General features: G+C 42.9%; 1 protein-coding gene across 4 annotated transcripts in view; it reads right to left on the minus strand.

Moving 5' to 3' along the window:
• The window catches only part of CLK2 (CDC like kinase 2), a 747,936-nt gene that overhangs the window by 433,302 nt on the left and 288,932 nt on the right, over window positions 1–25,702 (minus strand). For 2 of the 4 annotated variants that reach the window (XM_044080210.1, XM_044080208.1), the window contains exons 4-5: window positions 8,911–9,007; window positions 8,479–8,545 (exon numbers count right to left, since the gene is read on the minus strand). In XM_044080210.1, coding sequence (XP_043936145.1) covers window positions 8,479–8,545; window positions 8,911–9,007 — 164 coding nt within the window. The remainder of the gene's footprint in view (window positions 1–8,478; window positions 8,546–8,910; window positions 9,008–25,702) is intronic. The other 2 variants (XM_044080211.1, XM_044080209.1) reach the window with 1 other exon arrangement.

Here is a 25,702-nt window from a genome sequence, read left to right on the forward strand (position 1 = left end):
AGTAACTGTCCTGGATGAAGCAGGTCCTTGAAGGCTGTCAGGGCATTTTGAACAGCTAGCATCTCTTTTTGATTGATGTGAAGATGCATCTGGTTTGCAGGCCATGTGCCCTGAATACATTTTCCTGCCATATGGGCCCCCCAGACATAATCTGATGCATCCGTTGTCAGTATCTGTCTGGCTGTGGGTAAACTGATTGGCAGACCCTTATTGTAGTGACAGGCTTCTGCCCACCATCGAAACTCCTGTTGTAGGCAGGGAATGAGTGCAATTACTTTCTCCAGGCTGTGGCAATGCTGAGTCCAATCACTTTTCAGATACCATTGTAGTTTCTTCATATGCAGTCTGGCATATGGAATTAGTAGAATGCAGGATGCCATGAAACCCAAGGCCTGCAGGATTTTCCTTGCAGATAAGTGGGTTTTTGTTGCCAATTTCTTGAAGTAAGTAGTCAGTTGCTTTTGCTTGTCTGGCGTGAGATAAGCCATCTGGGCAGTTGTACTTAAGCTTGCACCCAGGAATATTATCTCTTGAGAGGGTACTAGTTTTGATTTATTTTCGTTTACTGTGTACCCTAGGGCAATTAGTAATCTTTTTACAAATGCCAGATGCTGTAGAAGAGTGTCTTTGTTCCCTGCTTGAATTTGGCAGTCGTCCAAGTAGGGATATATTTGAATTCCTTTTTGTCTGCAAAACGCAATTACTGGTGCCAGGCATTTTGTGAAGACCGTGGGCGCAGTAGATAAGCCAAAGGGCAGTGCAGAGAATTGGTAATGCATTGAACCAGCTATGAATCTGAGGTATCTTCTGCAAGACTGTCTGATTGGGACATGCAGGTATGCCTCTTTTAGGTCCAAAGTTACGAGCCAAGCCCTTTTGCCCAGCATGGGCAGTAGTTGCTGTAGAGTCAACATCTTGAATTTTGGAAATTCCAGAAACGTATTTAGTGTAGACAGGTCCAGTATTTTTCTCCAGGTTTTGTCCTTTATGGTTACTAGGAAAAGTCTGGAGTAAAATCCTTGCCCCTGCTCTTGTTGAGGTACTTGCTGAATGGCCCTCATGTCCATGAGGGCTGCAATTTGCTTTTGTGCCTCTGCCCACTGATTGTGTGGCAGGTCTGGCATGCCCTTTGACCTTGGTAGAGTGTGAAAATGGAACCTGTAGCCTTGGGACACTATGTTCAGGACCCATTTGTTTTGGGTAACCATTGCCAATTTGATGAAAAAAGTGCTACTTTTCCCACCTAAGGGGGCTGTCAAAAGAAAACTGCTTGGGACTGATAGAGGATAGTCATTGGGACCGTTTCCTGTAAGGTTGTGATTTATCTTCGCCGCTTTTGGAGGTAGGAGCACCCCATTGTTTAGACCTGTATCAGCCTTGGAGCCGAGATCTGCCTCTGGGGTGCCTGTATCTGCCTCTTTATGGTCTGCCTGACACTGGAAAGGACCAATTTTTAGGCGGCCAGTTCCTGCTAAATCTGGGTGGCTGTACCTGTAAGAAATCCTTGACTGTCTGCATGGATTTTGATTTATCCTCCATTTTTTTCAACACCTCTTATGCTTTAGTACCAAAGTATCATGCTGTAACGGTGCATCCAATAATTTTGCTTTAACATGATCAGGCAGATGCTGTTCTTTTAACCAAGCATGCCTTCTAATAACAGAACCTGTAACAGCAGCCCTGCAAGAGGCCACCAGTGAATCATAACCACATTGCAAAGTATGCTTTCCCACGTGTTCAGTTGCATGCAATAAATCCTGCAATTCCTTGTTCTCTGAACATTAAGTATTTGTCAACATTTTCTGTTTAAGCAGTGACATTAAATACTGCTGATATTTAAGCATATGAAACTGACAATTTAAAGCCCTTACAGCCAGGGTAGCAGAAGTGTAGAGTTTTTTCCCCCCATCTGTCTAGAGCCCTAGAATCCCTATCAGAAGGGACAGGGTTTTTTTGCAGTGGAAGCTTTAACCCCCTTGGGACCCTGAGTTATAGTTTCTGGGTCAGCAGCGGGGTTTTTATATAGGAATTTAAGAGAATCCGGGACCCTGTAGTATCTGTCTGGCTTAGCAGGTGCAGGGGGTAGAGAGTCAGGGGACAGGCCGGACTCTGAAAATACATCATCTACAATGTCTAGAACAGGTGGAATAGCAAGGGGTCTGTGCTGAGGAAGTAGCAGAAAGTCTCTGAGCCTTTTCTTAGATTCAGGATAATCTTGGCTCTCCCAGTGGAAATGCTCCCTCATAGTATGCAGGGTTTCCCCAAAAGAATAATCCTCAGGAGGAGAGGCTGAAGGAATGGATAATTCAGCATCAGAATCCTCATAGGGAAGCATGGAGTAATCCTGTTCAGAAGAGGAATCAGAGGAAATAGATACCTGATCAGAAGAATCATACTCTGTATCTTGCCTCGGCCTCTTATCAGGGGGGGATGGGAGCCCCTGATCAAAGTAATTAGGTCTTCGGCCATTTTGAGCATCTGTTTTTTAGGCATGGAAATCTGAGTAGGAGAATGCTGTACTTGTTTCTTTGTCTTTAAGGCTGCTTTAGTCTTTGTCTTTGAAGCTGAAGATGGCTTAAGATATAGTTGTGTAGGTCTGAAGACACCCTCAGAAGCCGATGCCTGCTCAGCGGCTCCGGATCCATCTGAGGGAATGATTTCCAAATGTCCAATACCTTGAGTATCCAGAGGCCCAGTCGGCTTCACGTGGGAGTTGGTAGCGGGCGCCAGGGGCTGCGAAAGCGCCTCACTGAGAACCGGCGACTGGCCTAGTAGAGGCTTCGTCGTCGGTTTTGGACCTCGGATGCCTACCCTTGTCCTTGCGTCTTTTGTAAACTCCGGTTGTCAGCTGGTCTGACGGCGTTATATAATTAAATCTTTGGCCAAAGTAATGAAATGCAAAATCGAACCGACGCTTGATAGTGCGTTGGTTAAATCTAGCAGAAAACCGACAGCTAGCAACGTTGTGATCAGGGCCTAGGCAAGGAATACAGTAAGAGCGAAAATCCTTATGAGGTATTTGCTTCCCACAAGAAATACAATTGTTAACTTTTTCTGACATTGGTCTCGAGCAAGAAAAAAGAAGTTTCCCCAACGGGGTGCTTAGCTTTAATGAAGACTTCGGTTCGGATTTCAAAATCTCAGGAGTCGGCCGACTGGCACTTGCGAACTGCTTTTGCTTCGGGCACCGCGCGGCAAGAAAGACTGAAGAAAATGGCGTCGGCTGCATCTTTTATACCCCTGGCGTGCTGACGTCAGGGAAGAGGCAACAGCAACCGACGCCGGACCTAGACTTTGGAATTCTGGCCGACTGAGGGTAACCTGCCAGTAGGATAACCCAAGAGTAATGACTGCAACAGTGAAACACGATGAACATCAATTATTAACTTTTACTGACATCGGTAAGGAGCAAGAAAAAGTTTCCACAGCGGGGTACTTAGCTTTTAGTTGAAGACTTCGGTTCTGAAACTCGAAAACGAAAATTTCAGGAGTCGGCCGACTGGCACTTGCGAACTGCTTCTGCTTTGGGCACCACGCGGCAAGAAAGACTGATGAAAATGGCGTCAGCTGCATGTTTTATACCCCTGATGACCTGACGTCATGGAAGAAGGGACAGCAACCGATGCAGGACCCAAGACTTTGTTAATCAGGCTGACTGAGGGCAACCTGCCAGCAGATTACCCAAATGTAATGACTGCAACAGTGAAACACGAAGAACATCAATCATGTTTCACAGCAGCATGATCATTACTGAACTATATTCACTTAATTATTAACTGACATCCACTTCAGTTACATCACACTTTTCTACATCAAGTGACTGCTGACATTTTGATCACCTGCACAAGAAGAAAAAACATGGCTTATTTTTTTCTTGACTGCTCTGTTATACATTTGTCATAATCAAGTGAGGCTGATTAAGGCAAACAAAATGAATAACTTGCTCTTCTGGACTCCTCTTCAAGTCAGCATCTATACAACCTTCTACAGCACAGCATGCTGTAATCCATTCCTTATTAGCTATTTAACTGCTAAAGTACAGTTGTGTACACTTACCATAAATGTAGATGTTCGAGTGTATTCACTGTTGCAGCCATCAGACGGGTTATCTGCCTGCAGGTAGCCCTCAGTCGGCTTGAATACCAGAGTCTTGGATTTCTGAGTCAGATGCTGTCACTTCTTCCATGACGGTAAGGTCGTCAGGGTTATAAAACATGCAGCAGACGCCATTACATTACTATGTTCTTCGTGTTTCACTGTTGCAGTCATCACACTTGGGTAGATTCCCAAAGCTGAGGAAGGGTGGAGGCAGTCAAGAAATATTAGGGCTGGCTAGAAGGCCTTGTAAGACTGCTGTAGCAAATCCAGCTCTGGATTTAAAAAAAGTAGGCAAGTGGTAATGCTTGGTGAAGGTGTGTACAGAACTCCAGGTTGCAGCTTCCAGGATATCCCTGGTGGGGACTCCCCTGAGAAATGCTGTAGAGGCTGAGGTAGCCCTAGTGGAATGTGTTCTGATCCCCTGTGGGGTAGGTTTTCTATGGTGTCTGTAGCAAAAATCGATACAGTGTGCTATCCATTTGGAGATGGTTTGCTTTGAAATGGCCTTGTCCTATGCACCCCTGTAGCAAAGCTGACTAGCGGCTGGACAGATTTCCTGAAAGGTTTAGTCCTTTCAAGGCAGAACCAAGCTGCCTGTGCACATCCAAGGAGTGCAGGATCCCTTTCCCCTTTATTCTGAGGATTAGGGAAAAAGGTTGGTACATGGATGGATTGGTTTAAAGTCACACTAGATAGCACCTTGGGTATAAATAATGGGTTAGTCCGGAGGGAAACCCTGTCCGCATGGAAGATAATGAAGGGTTCCATGGCCATAAGGGTCTGCAACTCAGACACTCTTCTTGCTGAAGTGATGGCTAGAAGTAAGGCTGTTTTCCAAGAGAGGAATTTTAACTCTGCTGTAGCAGCAGGCTCAAAGGGGGAAGCGTGAGCTTCTCCAGTACAAAGTTAAGGTCCCAGGCAGGGGTGGGAGCTCTCCCCTGGGGCCTTAAATTGTTAGCTCCTCTCAGGAACTGTTTGTCCAGAGGGTGAGAGAAGAGGGGTGGCTCAGTATTGCAATGAGCTTAGATGGCAGAGGCATGAATCTTAATTGAAGAGAAGGACAGGCTTTTGTGGAGCAGTTCTGTTAGATAATTTAGGATTTGAGGTAAGTTGGGCACGGTTGTGTCCCTTCCCTGAGACTGGCTCCAAGAACAGCATCTTTTCCACTTTTCTGAAAAAAGATTTCCTAGTACTAGGCCTCCTGGCCTAAAGGATGACATCCAGCACCTGTTTTCAGGGGATGAGCCGGGCTGCTAGGTTCAGGGTTTGCAGCTGAGGATGCAAGATCTGGCCCTCCTGCTGGGACAGCAGGGAAGGGGTCTGAGGCAGGTGCCATGGTAGCACTACTGTTACACTGAGTAAAAATGGGTACCAGTGCTGGCATGGCTAGTCTGGTGCAATCAAGATTGTCCTTGGCTTGTCCTGTTTGATCTTTAGTAGAACTTTTGAGAGGAGGGGCAGAGGGGAAAGGCATAGACTGAGAGGTTTTCCAATGAAAAGGCCAGGGTATACACTTTCCATGCTTGGCTGTGGGGAGTTCTGGTGCAACATTTGCTCATTTGATGGTTCTGGGGGGAAGCAAAGAGGTCCACCTCTGGTGCCCCCCACCTGTGGATCAGAAGCTTGAATGATTTGGGTTCCACTTTCCATTTGTGTGGGTCCATTAGATTTCAGCTTAAGTCATCTGCCAGTGAATTTAGCTTGCCTGGCAGGAACTGAGCTTGCAGGTGCACTTGATTGCTCAAGGCTGTGTTCCACAGAGCCATGGCTAACCTGCAGAGTGGGTAGGAATGAGTTCCCCCCTGCTTGTTTATGTACCACATAACTGTGGTGTTGTCTGTCTTTATCAATAGTTGTCCTGGAAGGATAAGGTATTTGAAGACTGTCGGTGCATTCTGTACAGCTAACATTTCTTTGTTTTGGGCTCCATTTGCCTTGAGTGCATTTGCCTGCCATGTGAGCCCCCCATGCATAGTCTGATGCATCTGTTGTCAGGGTTTGGGCGGCAGGGGGGGGGGGGTTGAGTGAAAGGGAGTCCCTTGTTGTGGTAGCAGGCCTCTGCCCACCAAAGGAACTCTGTCCTTAGGCAAGGAATGATAGGAATCATTGTTTCCATGTCCTGAGAATGTCGACACCAGACACTTTTTAAGTACCATTGAAGTTTCCTCATATGCAGTCTTGCATATGAAATTAGTAGAATGCAAGGGCCATGAACCCTAGGGCTTGCAGTATTTTTCTTGCAGATAGCTGGGATTGGGTGGCCAGTAGACTGACGTAGTTTGTCAAATAAATCTGTTTTTCTGGATTGAGGAATGCCATCTGGGAAGTTGTGTTCAAGCTTGCTCGCTGGAATACAATCTTTTGACTGGGTACCAGATGTGATTTCTTTTCGTTGATGGTATACCCTAGAGAAGTTAGAAGTCTCTTTACAAATGTCAGGTGCTGAAGCAGCAATTCCTGACTGTTCGGCTGAATCAGGCAATCGTCCAAGTATGGGTAAATTTGAATTTTTCTCTGCCTGCAGTATGCAATGGCTGGAGCCAGGCATTTTGTGAATACCCTGGGCACAGCAGATAAGCCAAAGAGAAGTTCAGAGAACTGATAGTGCATAGAGCCTGCTCTGAAACGTAGATATTTCCTGCAAGACTCCCTTATGGGGACATGCAGATAAGCTTCATTTAAGTCTACGGTGACTAGCCAGGAGTCCTTGGCTAGCATAGGAAGCAGCTGTTGGAGAGTAAGCATTTTGAATTTTGGAACCACCAGGAAGGTGTTGAGAATAGATAGATCCAGGATAGGGCACCAGGAGTTTTCTTTTCTGGGTACCAGAAACAGTCTGGAGTAGAAACCCTGTCCCCTTTGCTCTGTTGGGACAGGTTGAATAGCCTTGATACTGAGAAGAGAAAGTACCTGCTTTTGGGCCTCTGCCCACTGGTTTGGGGGGAGGTCTGGCCATCCGCTTGGGGTTGGCAGTGAGTGGAAGAAGAATCTGTATCCCTGGGATACAATGTTCAAGATCCTCCTAAGGGTGCAAGTATTTGGGTAAGGCTGGGAAGGATGAAGGACAAGTCATTGTGAACTTCTGCCATAGGATGGTGGCTTACTACTCCATGTTTTTGAGGTGGGAGCACTCCATTGTTTAGATCTCTGCATACCGTAAGACTGTAGTCTTGGTGGTCTGCTGCCCCTGGGTTTGGACTGAGAAGGTCTGGGAGGGACTGGAATGGACCATTTTTCTGAAGGCCAATGCCTACTGAATCTAGGTGGCTGTACCTGTAGAAAATCTTTAACAGTTTGCATAGATTTAGCTTTTTCCTCCATCTTTTAAAGGACTACTTCTGCTTTATTGCCAAACAAACGTTCTTGGTTTAATGGAGCATCTAGTAATTTTGCTTTGACGTGGTCTGGCAAGATTTGTTCCTTTAGCCAATCATGCCTTCTAAGAACAGACCCAGTGACAGCAGCCCTGCAAGATGCTTCTAAAGCATCAAAACCACACTGCAAATTATGTTTTCCAACTTGGTTTACAGAATGCATTAACTCTTGTAAATTTTATGTTCTGCACAATCAGGAATCAACATCAATTTTTTTTGTTTAATTAGTTCCATAATATGTTGCTGATACTTTAACATGTGAAGCTGGCAAATTAAAGCCCTGATGGCAAGAGTAGCAGAGGTGTATGCCTTCTTACCCCATCTGTCTAAAGCCCTTGAATCCCCATCTGAAGGAGTAGGGTTTTTGGCTGTAGTAGCAGCCTTAATGCCTTTAGGTCCCTGGGAAATGATCTCTGGATCTGCAGTAGGATTCTTAAATAGAAATCTGTGAGAGTCAGGTACTCTGTAGTACCTGTCAGGTTTCCTGGGAGCTGGTGGCAAAGAATCAGGGGTAAGACTGGATTCCATGAAGACATCATCTACAATTTCCAGAACAGGAGGGATAGCTAGAGGCCTGTGCTGAGGCAAGTTTAAAAATTCCCTGAGTCTCTTTTTGGACTGTGGGTAGTCCTGGCGGAAATGCTCTCTGACGGTATGCCTCGAATAACGAAAATTTCAGGTAGCGGCTGACCGGCACTTGCAAACTGCTTCTGCTTCGGGCTCCGCTCGGCAAGAAAAGCTGATGTAATGGAGTCGGCTGCATGTTTTATATCCCTGACGTCATGGAAGAAGCAACAGCATCAGACGCAGAAATCCCAAGACTCTGGTATTTGGGCTGACTGAGGGCTAACTGCAGGCAGATAACTCAAGTGCGATGACTGCAACAATGAAACACAAAGAGCATCAGTATATACTCTGAACAGATGACTAAACTTCACAAGGACAAAATATGAGAGGAATTAAGTTTAGCTCAAAGACTATTTCATGTCAACATAACCGATCTTACCGTCTGTGGTCAATGCATTGCACCACTCGCCCAAAGGTTCCTTCACCAAGATTGCCAACAATTTCATCTAATGAATAAAATGGGGGGAAAGAAACAAGAATGAGGAACACAACAGCAACTACATACGACATACAAGTGTAAAAATAAAACTGTCAAGCAGAAAGTTGAGTAATTATTCTTTTGTGCCACATTTCACTTCAACAATGCAAGTAAGACTTAATCTGATGCAGAGAGTTTTTAACACCATCTGCAAATTGCAACATCTACATTTCCTGTATTTCAGTAATGGTTTTAAATATGTATGCATAAGAAAAAAATAAAATAAAATAAACAAAAGAAAAGGGGATTGTAAAGATAAATAAAAATAAAAACAGGTCTGCAATTTTTGGGATCTTAACTAGAGAGCTAAATTATGTTACGATTTGGCTGTACATCTTTCTTGTAGCCAGTCGCCGATGCGATAGATCAGATGGCCTTCATCGTCGTCCTCCACATTCTTGACCCTCTTGCTGCTCTGCCGACTTCGCTGCTGCCATGAAGCCCATCATTCCAAGCAAACACGAAACCCATCATTCACCAGCCAATCAGAGATTTTCAAACCAGTGCAGTAGCCAGCATCACACAATGGTTGGTTGGTATGGAAATTCGAAATGTTGTTTGAGTTGGGGTGCAGCAGATGCCAATCAAGATTCCCAGCCAATTCATACGGCACATAGGAATATATAATGATAGGGATATTGCAAGGGAACATGTCAAGATAGAGTACACTAACTTAGAAAATAAATAAAAAAAATAAACATTTTCTTTTCTTTAATAAAAAATTCATGTACTGTACCACTCCAAAACAGTCTCAAACTGCAATTAAATCAGAATTCTACCCTAGAACTAAAGTGCAAGTTAAGCATATCACAGTCTTAAAATTTATTCCATGACACCATGCACCAATTCACTATCTGTGAAGATCGTGGGGCCAAGTTAAATCGGGTAAAAGTAAGGCCAGGCACAAAGAACATTACTCCCATTGTAGTGATAAAGACCAACAAAAACATGCCTGGGCATGAACAGTAATATGGGTAAGACAGCTCGATAACAGTAAGCTGCATAATTATAACAAAAATGCACCATAAGAAGCAGCACAGGAAACTGCCAAGCACCAAAGAGCAACAGTCCCTCCAACTCAGTGAGAAAGGTCTGCAACTCCTCATGTGCAAAAGTAACTCATGAAAAGTACTAATAACACCAATAAAGGCAGCTCCTTCTCCACAAAGGCTGCAATCCTGGTGGGAATGACAAGTGAAGAAAGGCAGGCTACAGGGTGTTTTCTATACAAAACTAGGACAGTCTTCTTGCATTACTTAACCTTTCAGTAAAACTCTAAATCAGACTTGAGGTGACTGCCATCAGGTGGGTGCAACCATACATGCTGGCACCACAAGGGGAAACCCACCTGGAACTATCTCAATGTACTTCTAACTTTTAGAACACAAAACAGTTTCATTAGGCATTTTTTTTCAATTTTACATTGCAAATACATAACCAAATAAAACATCAAATCAATTTTAGTAAAAATCACAAACACAAAAACTTGGTAGGAGTATCCCAAGAGCACCGTTTCTACTAAACTACCTGAGTTACCATTTCTAACTTGAAGACAATGAATAAGAGATAAAATAACTACCTGATGTTAGAGAGAACAGTAGGCCTATATTTCTCTAATTGGCCAATACGTCAGATCAGCTATAGTACCACTCATGGCTTTTACAGAGTTTTCTTGAAGAGTCTCTTGAAAATCAGCACATTATATCATTTTTTTTGTCCCTTTTGGCTGCTGACTTGAAACAAAGACATATTTCAAACAGGTCAACAATTATATCCAATATTCTAATCTAAAGCAGACGATCACAGTAGTATATGGTTATAAAACATGGAGATGTAAACTGTGTACTAATTTTAAAATCATGGATACTACTAACTTTATAAAAAAAATGGGTACTTTATTTACTTAGTTTTATCTGTTGATATTGACTAAGTCAATTCCATAAGACACGACCGATTTTCAAGGGAGACTAAAGCTGTTCTAACTGACCAAGAGTGATTTGTCCAACATTGCAAAAATATTGAAGGAAGTTTCCTGGAAACAGCCATAGGACCTTATAAAGATTACCACAAACTAAGCCAGGTCCCATACCTTAGTATAATGTCTCAACCAAAGGTAAACTGCAAACAGCTCAAGTACGGGACCATTTCAGAGAACATTTACCCTTTATCCTTGGCATTTCACACAACCCACAAAGTTCCAATAAGCAACCAAAATATGTTCGAGACCAGTGCATCGACTTTTTTTTGTCCCTTGCCTAACCTTTTGGAAAAAAATATGTGCCAAGTTCATCTGAGTGTGTGTGCACACATGTGTGTGTGTGTGTGTGCGTGTGTGTGTATACATATATATATATATATATATGAAATCTACGTATACCTGTACATATCTATATCTGTATATCTACATAAAATACATGGATCCCTTCATTTGGTCAACCTTCTGAAATTCCGAACGTCATATGGCTAAGACTATATGACCAGGATTTCGGAAGATTGAACTGTGTGAATGGAGATTGCTGTACATTGCGGAATGGGAAATTAGCAGTTTTCCTCAATGTGCAACCTTGGAGTTGGTGTATTTAATTAGCAGGGGGCTTGCCCCTGCAAAAAAAAAAAAAAAAAAACTTTTTTTTTTCTCTTCAGTGTCGCCCTTCTGAAATGTTGGTCATATGGTCTAGGCCATATGATGTTAGGCATTTCGGAAGGCCGATCAAATGAAGGGAATCTATACATATACATACATATATATATATATATATATATATATATATATATATATATATATATATATATATATATATACATACACACACGCACACACACACACACACACATTATTTATATATATATTTATATATGTATGTATATATAGATATATATATATATACACACACACACACACACACACACACACACACAAGGCACTTCTTGAGTAACAGTTTTGTACAACTTCAGTAAGTGTGGTTCATTTGACCCAGTTAATATTTACTGCAAAACTAACAAGATTTTGCATTCCTCACTGCAATTTTTTAGTCTTTTCTGCCACTTAAAAGTATAGTTCTTTTACTCAAGCACCTCTGTTACACTGATTTTTTCACTCAAGTCTCGTGTTGTATCAGGACATGATGCATGAGGAAAACTATCTATCTATAAGTAAATACATGGGTTTTATTTTTATCAGTCTCGTTTACCACCTGGACTTTTGGTGTAAAGTGAAGCCAGCATAACTTAAGTCTTGCCACCCGAATCCCAGTTTTGCTCATATATCAAATGCTAAAATACTATACTGAAGATTGTATTCAGATGAAAGTTCCACGAAGCTGCATAAAGCACATTTTTATGTCACTTAAACAGTATCTCTCAAAATGTTGCAGCACGACAGAGATGTGAAAAAACAGCATGAATGGCTACTGCAGTGGAAGGCAGATTAAGAGTTCAACCCTTCTCTTCATGAAGGGGGCAAACCACATACTGTCTTCTCTTCTATCCTCACTGAGTTAGATTATTTTTTTATTTTTTCCCTTCTACAATTATTAAGGAATATTTTTTTACTTGTATTTCTTTTGTGATACAGACACAAAAACGTGTATTAGCAAGTATACTTTTATATTTATTAGCATTTTGGAACTTAAACTAGGTTTCCTGTTTGATAAAACATTGGCACTGCACTGTCCTAAACATGCCATTAATATAATTTTACATATTTAACTATGGTTAAGTGACTCTATACACAAAGAAAAAAGTAAGTACAGTTGTGTACACTTACCATAAATATAGATGTTCGAGTGTATTCACTGTTGCAGTCATCACATTTGGATTATCTGCTTGCAGTAGCCCTCAGTCGGCCTGATTAACAAAGTCTTGGGTCCTGCGTCGGCTGCTGTCTCATCTTCCATGACATCAGGTAGTCAGGGGTATAAAGCATCCAGACAACGCCATTACATCAGTTTTTCTTGCCCCAGATGTCAGGTGCCATCATAATGGGAAGCAATTATATATACAAGTTTACACCTACAACAAAAAAAGCAAATACACCAAAAAGCTTTAAATATAGTAAGCAAGAATAGAGGTATAGCCAATAGAAGTCAGGGGGCTGGAGGGAGGGTAACTAGGACTGCAAAAGTGAATACACTCCAACATCTACATTTATTGTAGGTGTACACAACTGTACTATGTTCTTTGTGTTTCACTGTTGCAGTCATCACATTTGGGTAGATTCCCAAAGCTAAGGATGGGAGGAGGAAATCAGATAGCATTAGGACCAGCTATAAGGCCCTGGAAGACTGCAGTCGCAAAGCCAGCTCTGGATTTAGAGAAAATTGGCAAATGGTAATGCTTGGTGTAAGTATGTACAGAACTCCAGGTAGCAGCTTCCAGGATGTCCCTGGTAGGGACACCTCTGAGAAAGGCTGCAGAGGTAGATGCAGCCCTGGTTGAATGTGGTCTAATCCCCTGTGGGGTAGGTTTTCATGGTGCTTATAGCAGAAATTAATGCAATGTCCTATCCATTTAGAAATGGTTTCCTTTGAAATGGCCTTCCCCTCTGCCCCTGCAGCAAATGCAACCAGCAGTTCAGATTTCCTGAGAGGTTTAGTCCTGTCCAAATAAAATCTAAGTTGTCTGTGCACATCTAAGGAGTGCAGAATTCGCTCCCCTTTGTTCTGTGGATTAGAAAAGAAGGTTGGCAAATGAATGGACTGATTAAGGGCCACACTGGATACCACCTTGGGCATGAAGGAGGGATTGGTCCTGACGGACACCCTGTCCACATGAAAAATGATGAAAGGCTCCTCTGCCATGAGGGCCTGTAATTCAGGCACCCTTCTTGCTGAAGTGATGGCTAAAAGGAAGGCTGTTTTCCAAGAAAGGAATTTCAACTCTGCATTTGCAGCTGGCTCAAAATTAGGTAGAGTGAGTTTTTCCAATACAAAGTTAAGGTCCCAGGCTGGAATAGGGGCTCTCCTGGGTGGTCTTAAATTTTTGGCCCCTCTGAGGAACTGCTTCAGCGGTGGATGAAAGAAGAGGGGTGGTTCTGTGTTGTAATGAGCTGAAATGGCTGAGGCATGAATTTTGATGGAGGAAAAGGAAAGGCCCTTGTGCAGCATCTCAATTAAGTACTGAAGAATCTGAGGTAAATTGGGTGCTGCTGTACCAATCCCCTGAGCTTGGTTCCAGGAACAGAATCTTTTAAATTTTTCAGCATAGGATTTTCTAGGACTAGGCCTCCTTGCCTCCAGAATGACATCCAACACTTGCTTACTGAGGGATGGTAACGGAGAGATTAGGTAATTAGCCAGGCTGCCAGGTTCAGGGTTTGAAGCTGCGGGTGCAGAATCTGGCACTCCTGCTGGGACAGCAGGGCAGGGGTCTGAGGCAGGTGCCATGGTGCCAGCAGTGACACACTGGGCAAAAGTGGTTACACCACTGTTGGCATGGCCAGGCTGGTGCAATCAGTATCATCCTTGGTTTGTCCTGTTTGATCTTTAGTAGTACCCTTGGAGAGAAGCGGCAGAGGGGGTAAGACATAAACTGATAGGTTTTTCCAGGTGAAGGACAGGGCATCCACTTTCCAAGCTTGTTTGTGGGGAGTCCTTGTGCAGAATTTTTCCAATTGTTAGTTCTGGGGGGAGGCAAACAGGTCTATCTCTGGGCTCCCCCATTTGTTTCTCAACATGTTGAATATCTTTGGTTCCAGTTTCCATTCGTGTGGGTCCATGAGATTTCTGCTTAGTTCGTCTGCCAGTGCATTTAGCTTTCCTGGCAGGAACTGAGCCTGTAGTTGCACTTGGTAGCTCAAGGCTGTGTTCCACAGAGCCATGGCTAGTCTGCAGAGAAGGTATGAGTGGGTTCCCCCCAGCTTGTTTATGTATCACTTAACAGTGGTGTTGTCCGTCTTTACCACTAATTGCCCTGGAAGGATGCAGTCCTTGAAAGCTGTCCGAGCATTCTGTACAGCTAACATTTCTTTTTGATTGATGTGCAGGTGCATTTGACTTGGGTTCTATTTGCCCAGAATGCACTTCCCTGCCAGGTGAACCCCCCCCCACCCATGCATAGTCTGATGCGTCTGTTGTTAGGGTTTGGGCGGCAGGGGGTAGAGTGAATGGCAGTCCCTTGTTTTGGTGACAGGTGTCTGCCCACCAAAGGAACTCTTATCTGTAGACAAAGAATGATTGGAATCATTGCTTCTAGATCCCGAGAATGGTGATACCATAGGCTTTTTAGATACCACTGTAGTTTCCTCATATGCAGTCTTGCATATGGAACTAGTAGAATGCAGGTGGTCATAAACCCCAGGACTTGCCGTATTTTCCTTGCAGATAGCTGGGTCTTTGTGGCCAGTAGTTTAAAGTAGGCTGTCAAATGAACTTGTTTTTCTGACATGAGAAAAAACATCTGGGAAGTTGTGTTCAAGCTTGCTCCCAGGAATACAATTTGTTGGCAGGGTACCAGATGTGATTTTTTTTCGTTTATGGTGTACCCCACAGAAGTTAGCAATTTCTGTACAAACGCCAGATGATTCAATAGTATGTGTCCTGGCTTTCTGCCTGAATTAGACATTCGTCCAGGTATGGATATATTTGGATATTGCTTTGTCTGCAAAATGCAATGACTAGAGCTAGGCACTTTGTGAATACCCTGGGCACAGCAGATAAGCCAAAGAGCAGTGCAGAGAACTGATAGTGCATGTAACCTGCTTTGAAGTGTAGGTATCTTCTGCAGGATTCCCTTATTGGGATGTGCAGGTAGGCTTCCTTTAAATCCAGTGTTGCCAACCAGGCATCCTTGCTTAGCATAGGAAGCAGCTGGTGAAGAGTTAGCATCTTGAATTTTGGGATCATCAAAAATGTGTTTAGGATAGAGAGGTCCAGTATAGGACGCCAGGAGTTGTCTTTTCTGTGCACCAGGAAAAGTCTCTAGTAGAAACCTTGTCCCCTTTCCTCTTCTGGAACAGGTTGAATAGCCCTGATGCTTAAGAGAGAGAGAATTTGCTTTTGAGCCTCTGCCCACTGCTTTGAGGGAAGGTCTGGCCAACCGTTTGGGGTTGGTGAGGAGTGAAAGTGGAATCTGTATCCTTAGGAAACTATATATAAAACCCATTTGTCCTGGGTAATGAGTTCCCAATTTTTTACCTGCCAGGCAATCTTTCCCCCTAAGGGAACAGTCAGTTGTGCAGGGGTGGGAAAATTTAAAGTTAAGTCATTGAGACAGTTTACCATAGGGGGAGTCTTACCACTCCCTGTTTTTGAAGTGGGAGCCCCCCCACTGCTTAGCCTGGGTGTTCTGCTGGTTCTGGGTTTGGACTGAGAAGGTCTGGAAGAGGCAGGAAAGGACCAATTTTTTGAGGGCCAATGCCCACTAAATCTGGGAGGCTGTACTTGCAGGAAATCTTTAACAGTTTGCATAGATTTAGCTTTTTCCTCCATCTTTTTAAGTACTACTTCTACTTTGTTGCCAAACAGGCGGTCTTGGTTTAAGGAAGCATCCAGCAATTTGGCTTTAACATGATCTGGCAAAGACTGCTCCTTAAGCCAAGCATGTCTTCTAAGTACAGACCCAGTTACAGCAGCCCTGCAAGATGCCTCTAGTGAATTAAAACCACACTGCAAAGTAGGTTTTCTAACTTGTTCAGCAGAATGCATAAAATCCTGTAAATCCTTATTTTCAGCATAATACGGAATCTTCATCATTTTCTGTTTAAGCAAACCAATAATATGCTACTGATATTTTAACACATGAAACTGGCAGTTTAAGGCCCTAATGGCCAAAGTTGCAGAAGTGTATACCTTCTTACCTCATCTTTCTAGCGCCCTGGAATCTCTATCAGAGGGGGGTAGGATTTTTGGCAGTAGTAGCCTTATTTCCCTTGGGTCCCTATGAAATGGTCTCAGGATAAGCAGTACGGATTTTTAGAGAGGAACTTGTGAGAGTCAGGAACCCTGTAATATCTATCAGGTTTTCTGGGAGCAGGAGGTAAGAGTCAGGGGCCAAGCTAGATTCCAAAAAGGCATCATCAACAATGTCCAGTACAGGGGGGATAGCTAAAGGCCTTTGTTGGGGCAGGAGTAAGAAATCCCTAAGCCTCTTTTTAGAGTCAAGAGTAATCCTAGCTTTCCTAGCGAAAATGCTCCCTAAGAGTATGCAACGTTTCACCAAAAGGGAAATCCTCTGGAGGGCAAGCAGAAGGAATAGAGTCCTCTGCATCAGAATCCTCATAGGTAGATAAGGGTAAATCCTGGTCATCAGAGGACACAGAAATTTCAGAATCCTGATCAGAAGAATAAGCAAACTCAGTCCTAGGTCTCTTAGAGGGGGAATATGGCTTCCCTGATTAAAGTAATAAGGTCTTCAGACATTCTTATTTGTTTTTTAGGCATAGAGGCCTGACCATGTGGTCTGGGCGTCTGTTTTCTAGGCATGGATCGAGTTTTAGGCCTTAAAGTAGAAGATGGCATCGGTTTAATTTGCAAGTCAGTAGGCCTGAATACACCCTCAGGAGCCGGTGTTTCCACAGCGGCTCCGGACCCATCCAAGGTGGAGACATCCGCAGGTTCCACAGTTGAAGCATCTCGCGGCATACTGGACTCCAAATGGGTCTCAGTAGAGGCCTGCGAATCTGAAGTAGCGGGTATCAGGGGCTGCGAAAGAGTCTCATTGAGTACCGGTGAACTGGCGAGTAGCTTAGGAGAAGCGTCGTCGGCAGCTTTAGACCTATGGGGTCTGTCTCTGTCTTTATCTTTGCATTTTTTCGGTATGTCGGTAGTCAAGTGGCTTACCGAAGCCATATCTGGATAATTGAACAGAGTACCAAAATACTTAGAAGTGTAAATAAAACAGATGACGAATAGTTTGTTGTTTAAATAAGGCACAAAACCGACAGCGAGGTACATCGTGGTCAGGGCCTAAGCAAGGAATGCAGTATGAATGAAAATCTTTATGAGGTATTTGCTTTCCACAGGAAATACAATTATTGACTTTTACTGACCTCGGTTTAGAGCAAGAAAAAGTTTCCCCAATGGGGTACTTAGCTTAATTGAAGACTTCGGTTCTGAAACTCGAAAACGAAAATTTCAGGAGTCGGTCTACCTGCACTTGCGAACTGCTTTGGCTTCGGGCACCGCACGGCGAGAAAGACTGATGTAATGGCATTGGCTGTATGCTTTATACCCCTGACTACCTGACGTCATGGAAGATGAGACAGCAACCGATGCGGGACCCAAGACTTTGTTAATCAGACCGACTGAGGGCTACTGCAAGCAGATAACCCAAATGTGATGACTGCAACAGTGAAACACGAAGAACATCTGCAACCAGTAAGTTAAGACAAGCCTTTAAGGAAGATTGCTTTCTTATCGAACACATTTTTCATCAAGATCAGGTGACAATCAAGTCTAAAGTAAACCTTGAAATAAACAGATTAAAGACAAAAATGACAGCATGAATTTCCTTGAATAAATAACAAAATGATGTGATGCCAGGAGTAATTTGTAACAGAGTTAAATGTACTTATTTTTCTCTCTTCTCTCATTCGTCTATCAGTGTGCGTTTGTTGTCACAGCTTAAGAATATGTGATGTTTGTCTTTTCTGAAGATAAAAGAACAAGGAATGACTTCTGAAATGTGTTGGAGATCCAGGCTTACTGACTGACATTACAAAAGTAATAAAGTGATGAAAGCAAGAATGCTCTTTTGAAATCTAATTGCTGCAGTGTGTCTGAAGGCCTTAAGGGTTTGCATATCACTAATGCACACAAGGATGGAGTCAACGTAAGGAAATAAACTTGACAACCTCTATTGTTGCAAGACTTATTCCTGAGAAACATTACTATGACGAGTACAACTGATCTACTCGTTTTCACTCCAGTGTAAGCAGAGAACAGCAAATGTCATGCAATAACAGGGAGCTTGGGGGGGATGGACAATGTACAAAACTGTGTCCTATGCTATGCTGTCTTGTTTGTGATGGACCTATTTTGTGCTAGGCCCTAGTTATTAATTTATCAAACTTATGATGGTTAGGGACAGTACTTCTGCAGGATGATACAGAGTCAAGAAACTCTGGAATCATAGCTTACTTGTTTTTCTGTGCACATCTCATTTTTATTGTCTTTCATTTCCCATCCTACATATACTTTCGTCAACATTGTCATTATTTTCTTTACTTTTCAAGTAACTTTGATTTATTCACCTTTAAACCCTTGTGGTTGTCAATAAATATATATATTTATTTTATTTTTTATTTTACATTTGTTGACCGGGATAGTCCAACTGGATGCATGTCCATTTTCAGCGGAGGCCCGGGGAGAAAAGCTCCAGGGGTAAGCAGATACAGCATTACATATTACAAACAGACTATTTACAGAGATTACATAAGTAAGCAAGTTAAACAAGTTCCACAGGTTACAGTTAATCCTGAGCACAAGTCAGGATTAAATTAAATTACACAGTAAACTGGTTAACAGATTATTCTAGAGAGAGTTAGCCAGCCTTGATACATTGACATAGCCAGTTAAGTGACAAATGTTGTTTGAGTCTAGTTTTAAATTTACCTAAGGTGGAAAGTAAGGTAATATCAGCTGGAAGTGAGTTCCAGGATCTACTTAGTTTGCAAAGAGAGAATCACCGGCTGTGTTATTAATTTTGCTAGTCTGAATTAGTAGTTTGTTAGAGGATCGAAGCGGTCTAGGATTGTTATAGGGGGTGATAATATTTTTAAGTGCAGGAGTATTGTCCGGATTATAGAGGATTTTATAGGCCATAATCAGTTGGTTATACTGGATTAGGCTGGGTAGTTCAAGCCACCCAAGCTGATTTAGATTGATGCAATGATGTGTCCTAAAAGGCAGCCCAGTGGCAAACCTGGCAATGTGGTTGTAGCAAATTGAGAGTTTGTTAAGGACAATCTTGTTTAAATTCGAGAGTAGAGGGGATGCATACAGAAGGGTTGAAAGAAGGTGAGAGCGAGCTATGGCAATTTTAGCTGGAGGGGTTAGGAAGGCTTTTATATTGTAAAGTGACCCTAGTTTTTTATTGATGGTTTTGATAGTTTGGTTAACATGTAGGTCAAATTTTAGATTATCGTCTATGATGACACCTAATAGTTTTGTAGATGGGTCAGGGGAGATTATTGCGCCATCATTCGATTCTATGGTAAAGGTGAAAGTGGTAGAACTACGTTGTTGGTGAAAATAACAGCATTTTAGTTTTTTTGGGATTTAGGATCAGACGATGTTCAGAAAGCCAGTTTTCTATTGTATTAAAGGTGGTCTGGGTAGCTGTCCATAACTCTACTGGAGATGTGGCTGAGCAAATCAGAGTAGAGTCATCAGCATATTGGATACAGCTGACTTTTGGGATGACAGTATAAAGGTCGTTAATGAAGATGGAGAACAGCAAGGGCCCTAGTAGAGCCTTGTGGTACTCCAAGGGTGTTAGGTAGAAGGATAGAGAGTTTGTTCTGCCAGAGGACAGCCTGCTGTCGACCATTCAGGTAGGATTGAAACCACTGGAGGGCTCCAGTATCTAGACAGAATGTTTGCAGGGTGTGGATTAAAAGTTGGTGATCAACCATATCGAATGCCTTGGAAAGATCCAAAAAGAGGGCTGAGGATATATAATTATTGTGCGATTATGGTTTATGGTGTTAGTAAAGGCTAGGAGGGCTGAAGTAGTGCTGTGATGAGGACGGAAGCCATGCTGAGTGTCTGCCATAAGGCGATTTTGGATTAGGTGGTGCATGAGTTGTCTATGAATAAATTTTTCCATAATCTTTGCAAGTGGAGAGAGTATAGCTATTGGCCTATAACTGAAGAATTCAGTAGAGCTGCCTCCTTTGTGAAGTGGGATTACATAGGATATTTTCCAGATGGTGGGAATTTTAGCTTCTACTATGGTTCGATTGATTAGTATTGAGACGGGGTAAGCAATAGCATCAGCTGATTTTTGTAGGTACTCGGCAGGGAGTTGATCAGCAGAAAGTGTAGTGGGTTTTAATTTTTTGATCAAGGTATGGATAAGTGAGGTTGCGTCTGGTTGGAAGCTGAACGCAAGTAGGTTTCTAGGGGTGCTACTTTCAGGACCAGGAGAGCTAGGAGGTAGTTGGCTAGCTAGGGTTTGAATCGTCTCAGTAAAAATTGGTTAAAACTATCAGAAACATCTTCAGGTGTTTTTCAAAAGTAGTAGCAGGGATTGGGTTTGAAGTTTGTCCAGGATGTAGTAGATTATTTAAACCTGCCCAAAACTTCTGAGGGTTATTTTGATTTACTGTCTGTAAATTACAGTAGTATTGTTTTGTGTCTTGTAAAATTGATTTTTTGGATTCGTTCCTGGATTGCCTGTATTTAATGTGATCTTGAGGGTCTTTAGAAGAACGCCATAAAGCCCATGCTTTGTTTCTAAGGGTAATTTTGAGTTTAGACTCTATAGAAAGCCATGGTGCAGTTTTTGCCTTGGTTCTCTTTGAACGAACAAGTGCATGCAAATCAAGGATCTCAAGGAATTTATTGTTAAAGTATGCTACTGCATATATTATATACCCACACACACACAAAAATATATCTATATCTATCTCTATATAAAGCCCGGTATTATGCTTGTTTAAGCTCCACGGATCCTGCTTTGGCATCCTGCAGACTACAAGAGCAACAGAAAGGAGAAAGAGTGACTTTAAGTGCCTCCATTTTGATTTTTTTCTGATTATACTGCTTTCTGCACTTGATAGAAGTAGTTTTTTTTTTCATTTAACTGCATTTATTTTAACTGTATTTGCTTTATTATTGCTACACACTCAAGTGTGCTAGCTTGCACTTCATTTAAAGTACATTACCAGTGCCAGAAAGTTTGCTCTTCAATTTCTGCCTTATATCTTGCTAGATTGCTTCTCTCTTGCACTTTAACGTATTTTCCTAGCACTTCATCAGGCTTTTTGTACCAATTATTGTAGCACACAAGTGCTATCAGTACTAGAGGTCCATAAGGAAACAGCTCAAGTACTTAGTAATGATGACCATCCCTCCTGCCATGTCTAAAGGTCAGTTTCCTGTGCTTTCTCCTATTAACCTGGTGAACTTGGGCATTCTGAGGCAGTGTAGCATCTGCCTCATGTACACAGACAACCCTCTCCTCTTACCTCCCAACACTCAGACTTCTGAGAGATGTACTTGTATCTCTAAATTGGAAGCCATGCACTCTCCAGCCAAGACCGGAACAGCTGGTCAAGAGGAGGAGATCAATACCTGCAACACACCACATGGGACACATAGCCCTCCAGAACACCCACCATCACAGCCCTCACATAAAAACACAAACCACATACCCACCTTCACGGAGGCTCTCAATAGACATCTACCCAAACAGCAGAGACCTCCAAGGCAAAGCACAAACCACAAGACACACAGCTCACCTACACAGTGTGCCCCACAACCTAAGCCCCTAAGGCAAAACAGTTTGCCCAATACAATAATCATAAGTGACTCAATAATGAGGCACACTGATGTCCCACTCATTAGGTTGAATAAGGAGAAGATAACAGTCAGCTATCAGGTGCCAGAATCCGACACATAACACGCACACACTCGAGTTACTCCACGGCAAGTACAAGTATGACTCTGTCATTGACCATGCGGTCGGATCTGAGACACATCTCCCTGGACTACATGAAGAGATATGGTGGAGCTCTCAGATTATGTGGCCCAGGCAGGTATGACCCTAGCCCTGAGCAGCATCCTACAGACAGCCAGAATGATACCGCAGTACAAACAGAAAATGATTGACTTCAACAATTGGCTAAGTTTCTGGTGTCATTCTAAGGGGATCCGGTATTTGTCTGCTTGGGATGACATTGACGGACCTCGATGCTTTGCCAGAGATGGCATGCATCTGTCACCCCTGGGTTTCCTAGTACTGGCTAAGGCTCTTGCCACCCCTGTAGTGCCTTTTTTAGGTGGTGTTCCAAAGACCAAATTACCACCGTAACAGCTAATAAGGAATCTGCAATCTGAGAGTCATGCTGCTCAATGCTACAAGTCTAAATCTCAAGATGCACTCGCTTGAAGCACTCCTCAAAATGGAGAATGTCGACATTTGTGCTGTAATGGAGACCTGGTTTAAAGCAGCAGAAAGCACCCCTGCGCTACCAGGCTATAATTCATTTCACACCTTTCTGCCCAAGGACATGGACTGAACTCCAAAGGCAGTGGTGTCGCCATATGCAAAAAGGATATGCACACCTCCAGACTAGTAGCCCAGCATAAAACATCTGTGATATTCCAGGTACAACTAACATTGGGTAAAATGGCGATTCAGGTCGTAGCCTGCTATAGGTCCCCAACCATGTCCCAAGACTCTCACTCCACATTCCTAAGCACCCTAGAAACGATTAAGATCCAACCCAACACTCTCATATTAGGTGACTTCAACTACCCCTCCATCAACTGGCAAAACTACTCATGCACCAATGCAGTGGCCCAATGCTTCCTGGAATTCATCAATTCCAATGCCCTGGACCAGCTCATTCTTAACCCCACTACAGGAAACAACATCCTTAACCTGGTTATTACTAACATGGGCAACCGTTGCTCTACACCAATAGTCAATTTCTCCATGGTTAGATCAGACCATAAACTAATCACCATGGAAATCCACATCTCACCACATCTCACCCACACCCTCTGCAAAGGTATCCACTATGAAAAACTTCTCCAAAGCTGACTTTAAACTCCTAAAAACAGAGGTGGCTAACTTCACGGCACCCATGCCAATGGAAAACTGATGCACAACTGCCAAATCATACACCAATGCACTGTATGAACAAGTACATAAAAGCATGAAACTAGCCATACCCAACAAAACGAAGACACTCTCCTCCAAAAAAAGGAAGCCAATCTGGTGGTCACCTGCCATTAATAAACTTTACAACAGAAGGAAGAAGGAAGAAACTGTTACAGAAAAAGGTTAAGTCCCAAAATTGGAAAAGTTCTCTTATTAGCCTCAACAAAAAGTTGAGATCCCTCATCAAAACCTCCAAAGCCAGCTATGAAGACATAATTACGACAGACACAAACAACCACAAAGCCTTCTATAGTTATATCAAGAATCTCCACGGCAATACCCAGATTTGCTCTGAGTTACTGCACAATGGTACCTCCTATACTGAGCCAACAGATATTGCCAACATACTGGCCGACAGATTCAGTGCCAACTTTACCCCCCCCCCAAAGGATCAATCCCAATACCAGAAAAATGCCAGGAACCCAACCATTACTGCAGCACAGGTTAAAGCTGCATTGTCCAAGGCCAAGAATACAGCTTCCATGGGACCAGAAAATATCCCTGGCTGTGCTCCAAATTAATTACAAAGTGAACTGGCACCACATCTGTGTGGCCTGTTCACTCACAGCCTCACCTCATGCTTTGTCCCCACCGAATGGAGCACTGCTACAGTCATCCCTCTCCATAAAGGAGGAGCGACTACAGACCCTGGAAATTATTGCCCCATTCGCCTGAAGAGTCTGATATGCAAGGCTATGGAGCGCATCATCATGGACCTAATGAAAGGCTATGGAGCGCATCATCATGGACCTAATTAACAAGGACAAAGGGAATCTTCAAACTCTAGATCCCATGCAATTTGGTTTTGTGAAAGGTAGACCATGCCTGCTCAACCTGGTGGACTTCTTTGAGTCAGTCACCAGAGCTGGGGATGATGATAAGGCAGTTCATACTGCCTACCGCGATCTGAACAAGGCTTTTGATACCATTCTTCACTCAGGAATTACTGATAAACTCACCAAACTAGGCATCAACCCCTATATCGTTAGGTGGGTTGCAAACTGGCTCACAGACAGAACCCACAGTGTGAAAGTAATGGACTCCAAGTCAGACTGCCGACCAGTCATGAGTGGAGTCCCGCATGGATCAGTCCCGAGTGCTCTCCTGTTTGGCATCTACTTCTCAGAAATTCACGCCAACAATGAGGGACTCTGGCTGACCAAGTTCGCAGACGACTGCAAGCTGGGAGCCATTATTCACTTCCCAAGTGATACAGACATCCTATAGAAAGGCCTCACTGAGACCAATGACTGGTGTCAAAACCACAGCCTTAAGCTTAATGCCAAAAAATGAGTAGTCAACCCCTTTGGGAAAAACTCAGTTCCCACTAATTACCACATCGATGGGAGCCCACTTAACACTGAAGGCATTATAAAAGAGATCTGGGGACACAGGTTGACAGCAACCTCTCCTTCGACCACCACATTGCCACTGTGGTCAGAAAATCCTTTTACGTGGTACATCTCATTACCAAGGGTTTTGCATCCAGGAAGAAAGAGGTCATCAATTCTCTCTACTCTTCCCTCATTAGACCAATCATAGAGTATAATGCCCCATTTGGCATGTACCTTACTAGACACCTGCAACAGCTGGAGAGCCACAAAAGTACCTCACAAAGAGGATTTTAGGCCTTAAACACACGTCCTACATGGACAGACTCAAAAAACTCCAGCTATTCTGTCTCGTATAGTCTACTGAGAGGCAATCTATGCTTCACTTACAAAGCCATGTATGACTCAGCTCCGTTAGAAATGCTACATCTAAAGAAATCCCAATCCCTCTGCACCACACACTTCAGAGACCCCAACCTCATTACCACAATCAACAGAACATGCTGAAGGGACAGGTTCATAACCCAGAGACTGCCCATGCTCTGGAATAGACTTCCCATACATGTCAAGCACAGCATCGCATTGGCCCTCTTCAAGAAAAAACTTGATGAGTGGATGGGAAATAGAAAGTTCACCCCAGGGATCACTCCAGTGGCTCTATTTAATACAGAACTAATATCAGGTGGCACAGTGTCAGGGCACTTCTATGGGCTAGGCTTGTAAAGGCTGCAGGGGCACCTACGACCCTACCTATCTATATTATATATCTATATATATCTATATCTATATATATATATATATATATATATATATATATATATAGACACACACACACATATATATATATATATATATATATACACATACATACATATTATATATATATATATATATATATATATATATATATATATAGACACAAACACACACACAAAGTACCCTTATCAATCATAGCCTAACCCCAC

The sequence above is a fragment of the Protopterus annectens genome, chromosome 8.part0, assembly GCF_019279795.1.
Source record: "Protopterus annectens isolate FY-2018-M chromosome 8.part0, PAN1.0, whole genome shotgun sequence".
Taxonomy (NCBI): Eukaryota; Metazoa; Chordata; order Ceratodontiformes; family Protopteridae; genus Protopterus; species Protopterus annectens.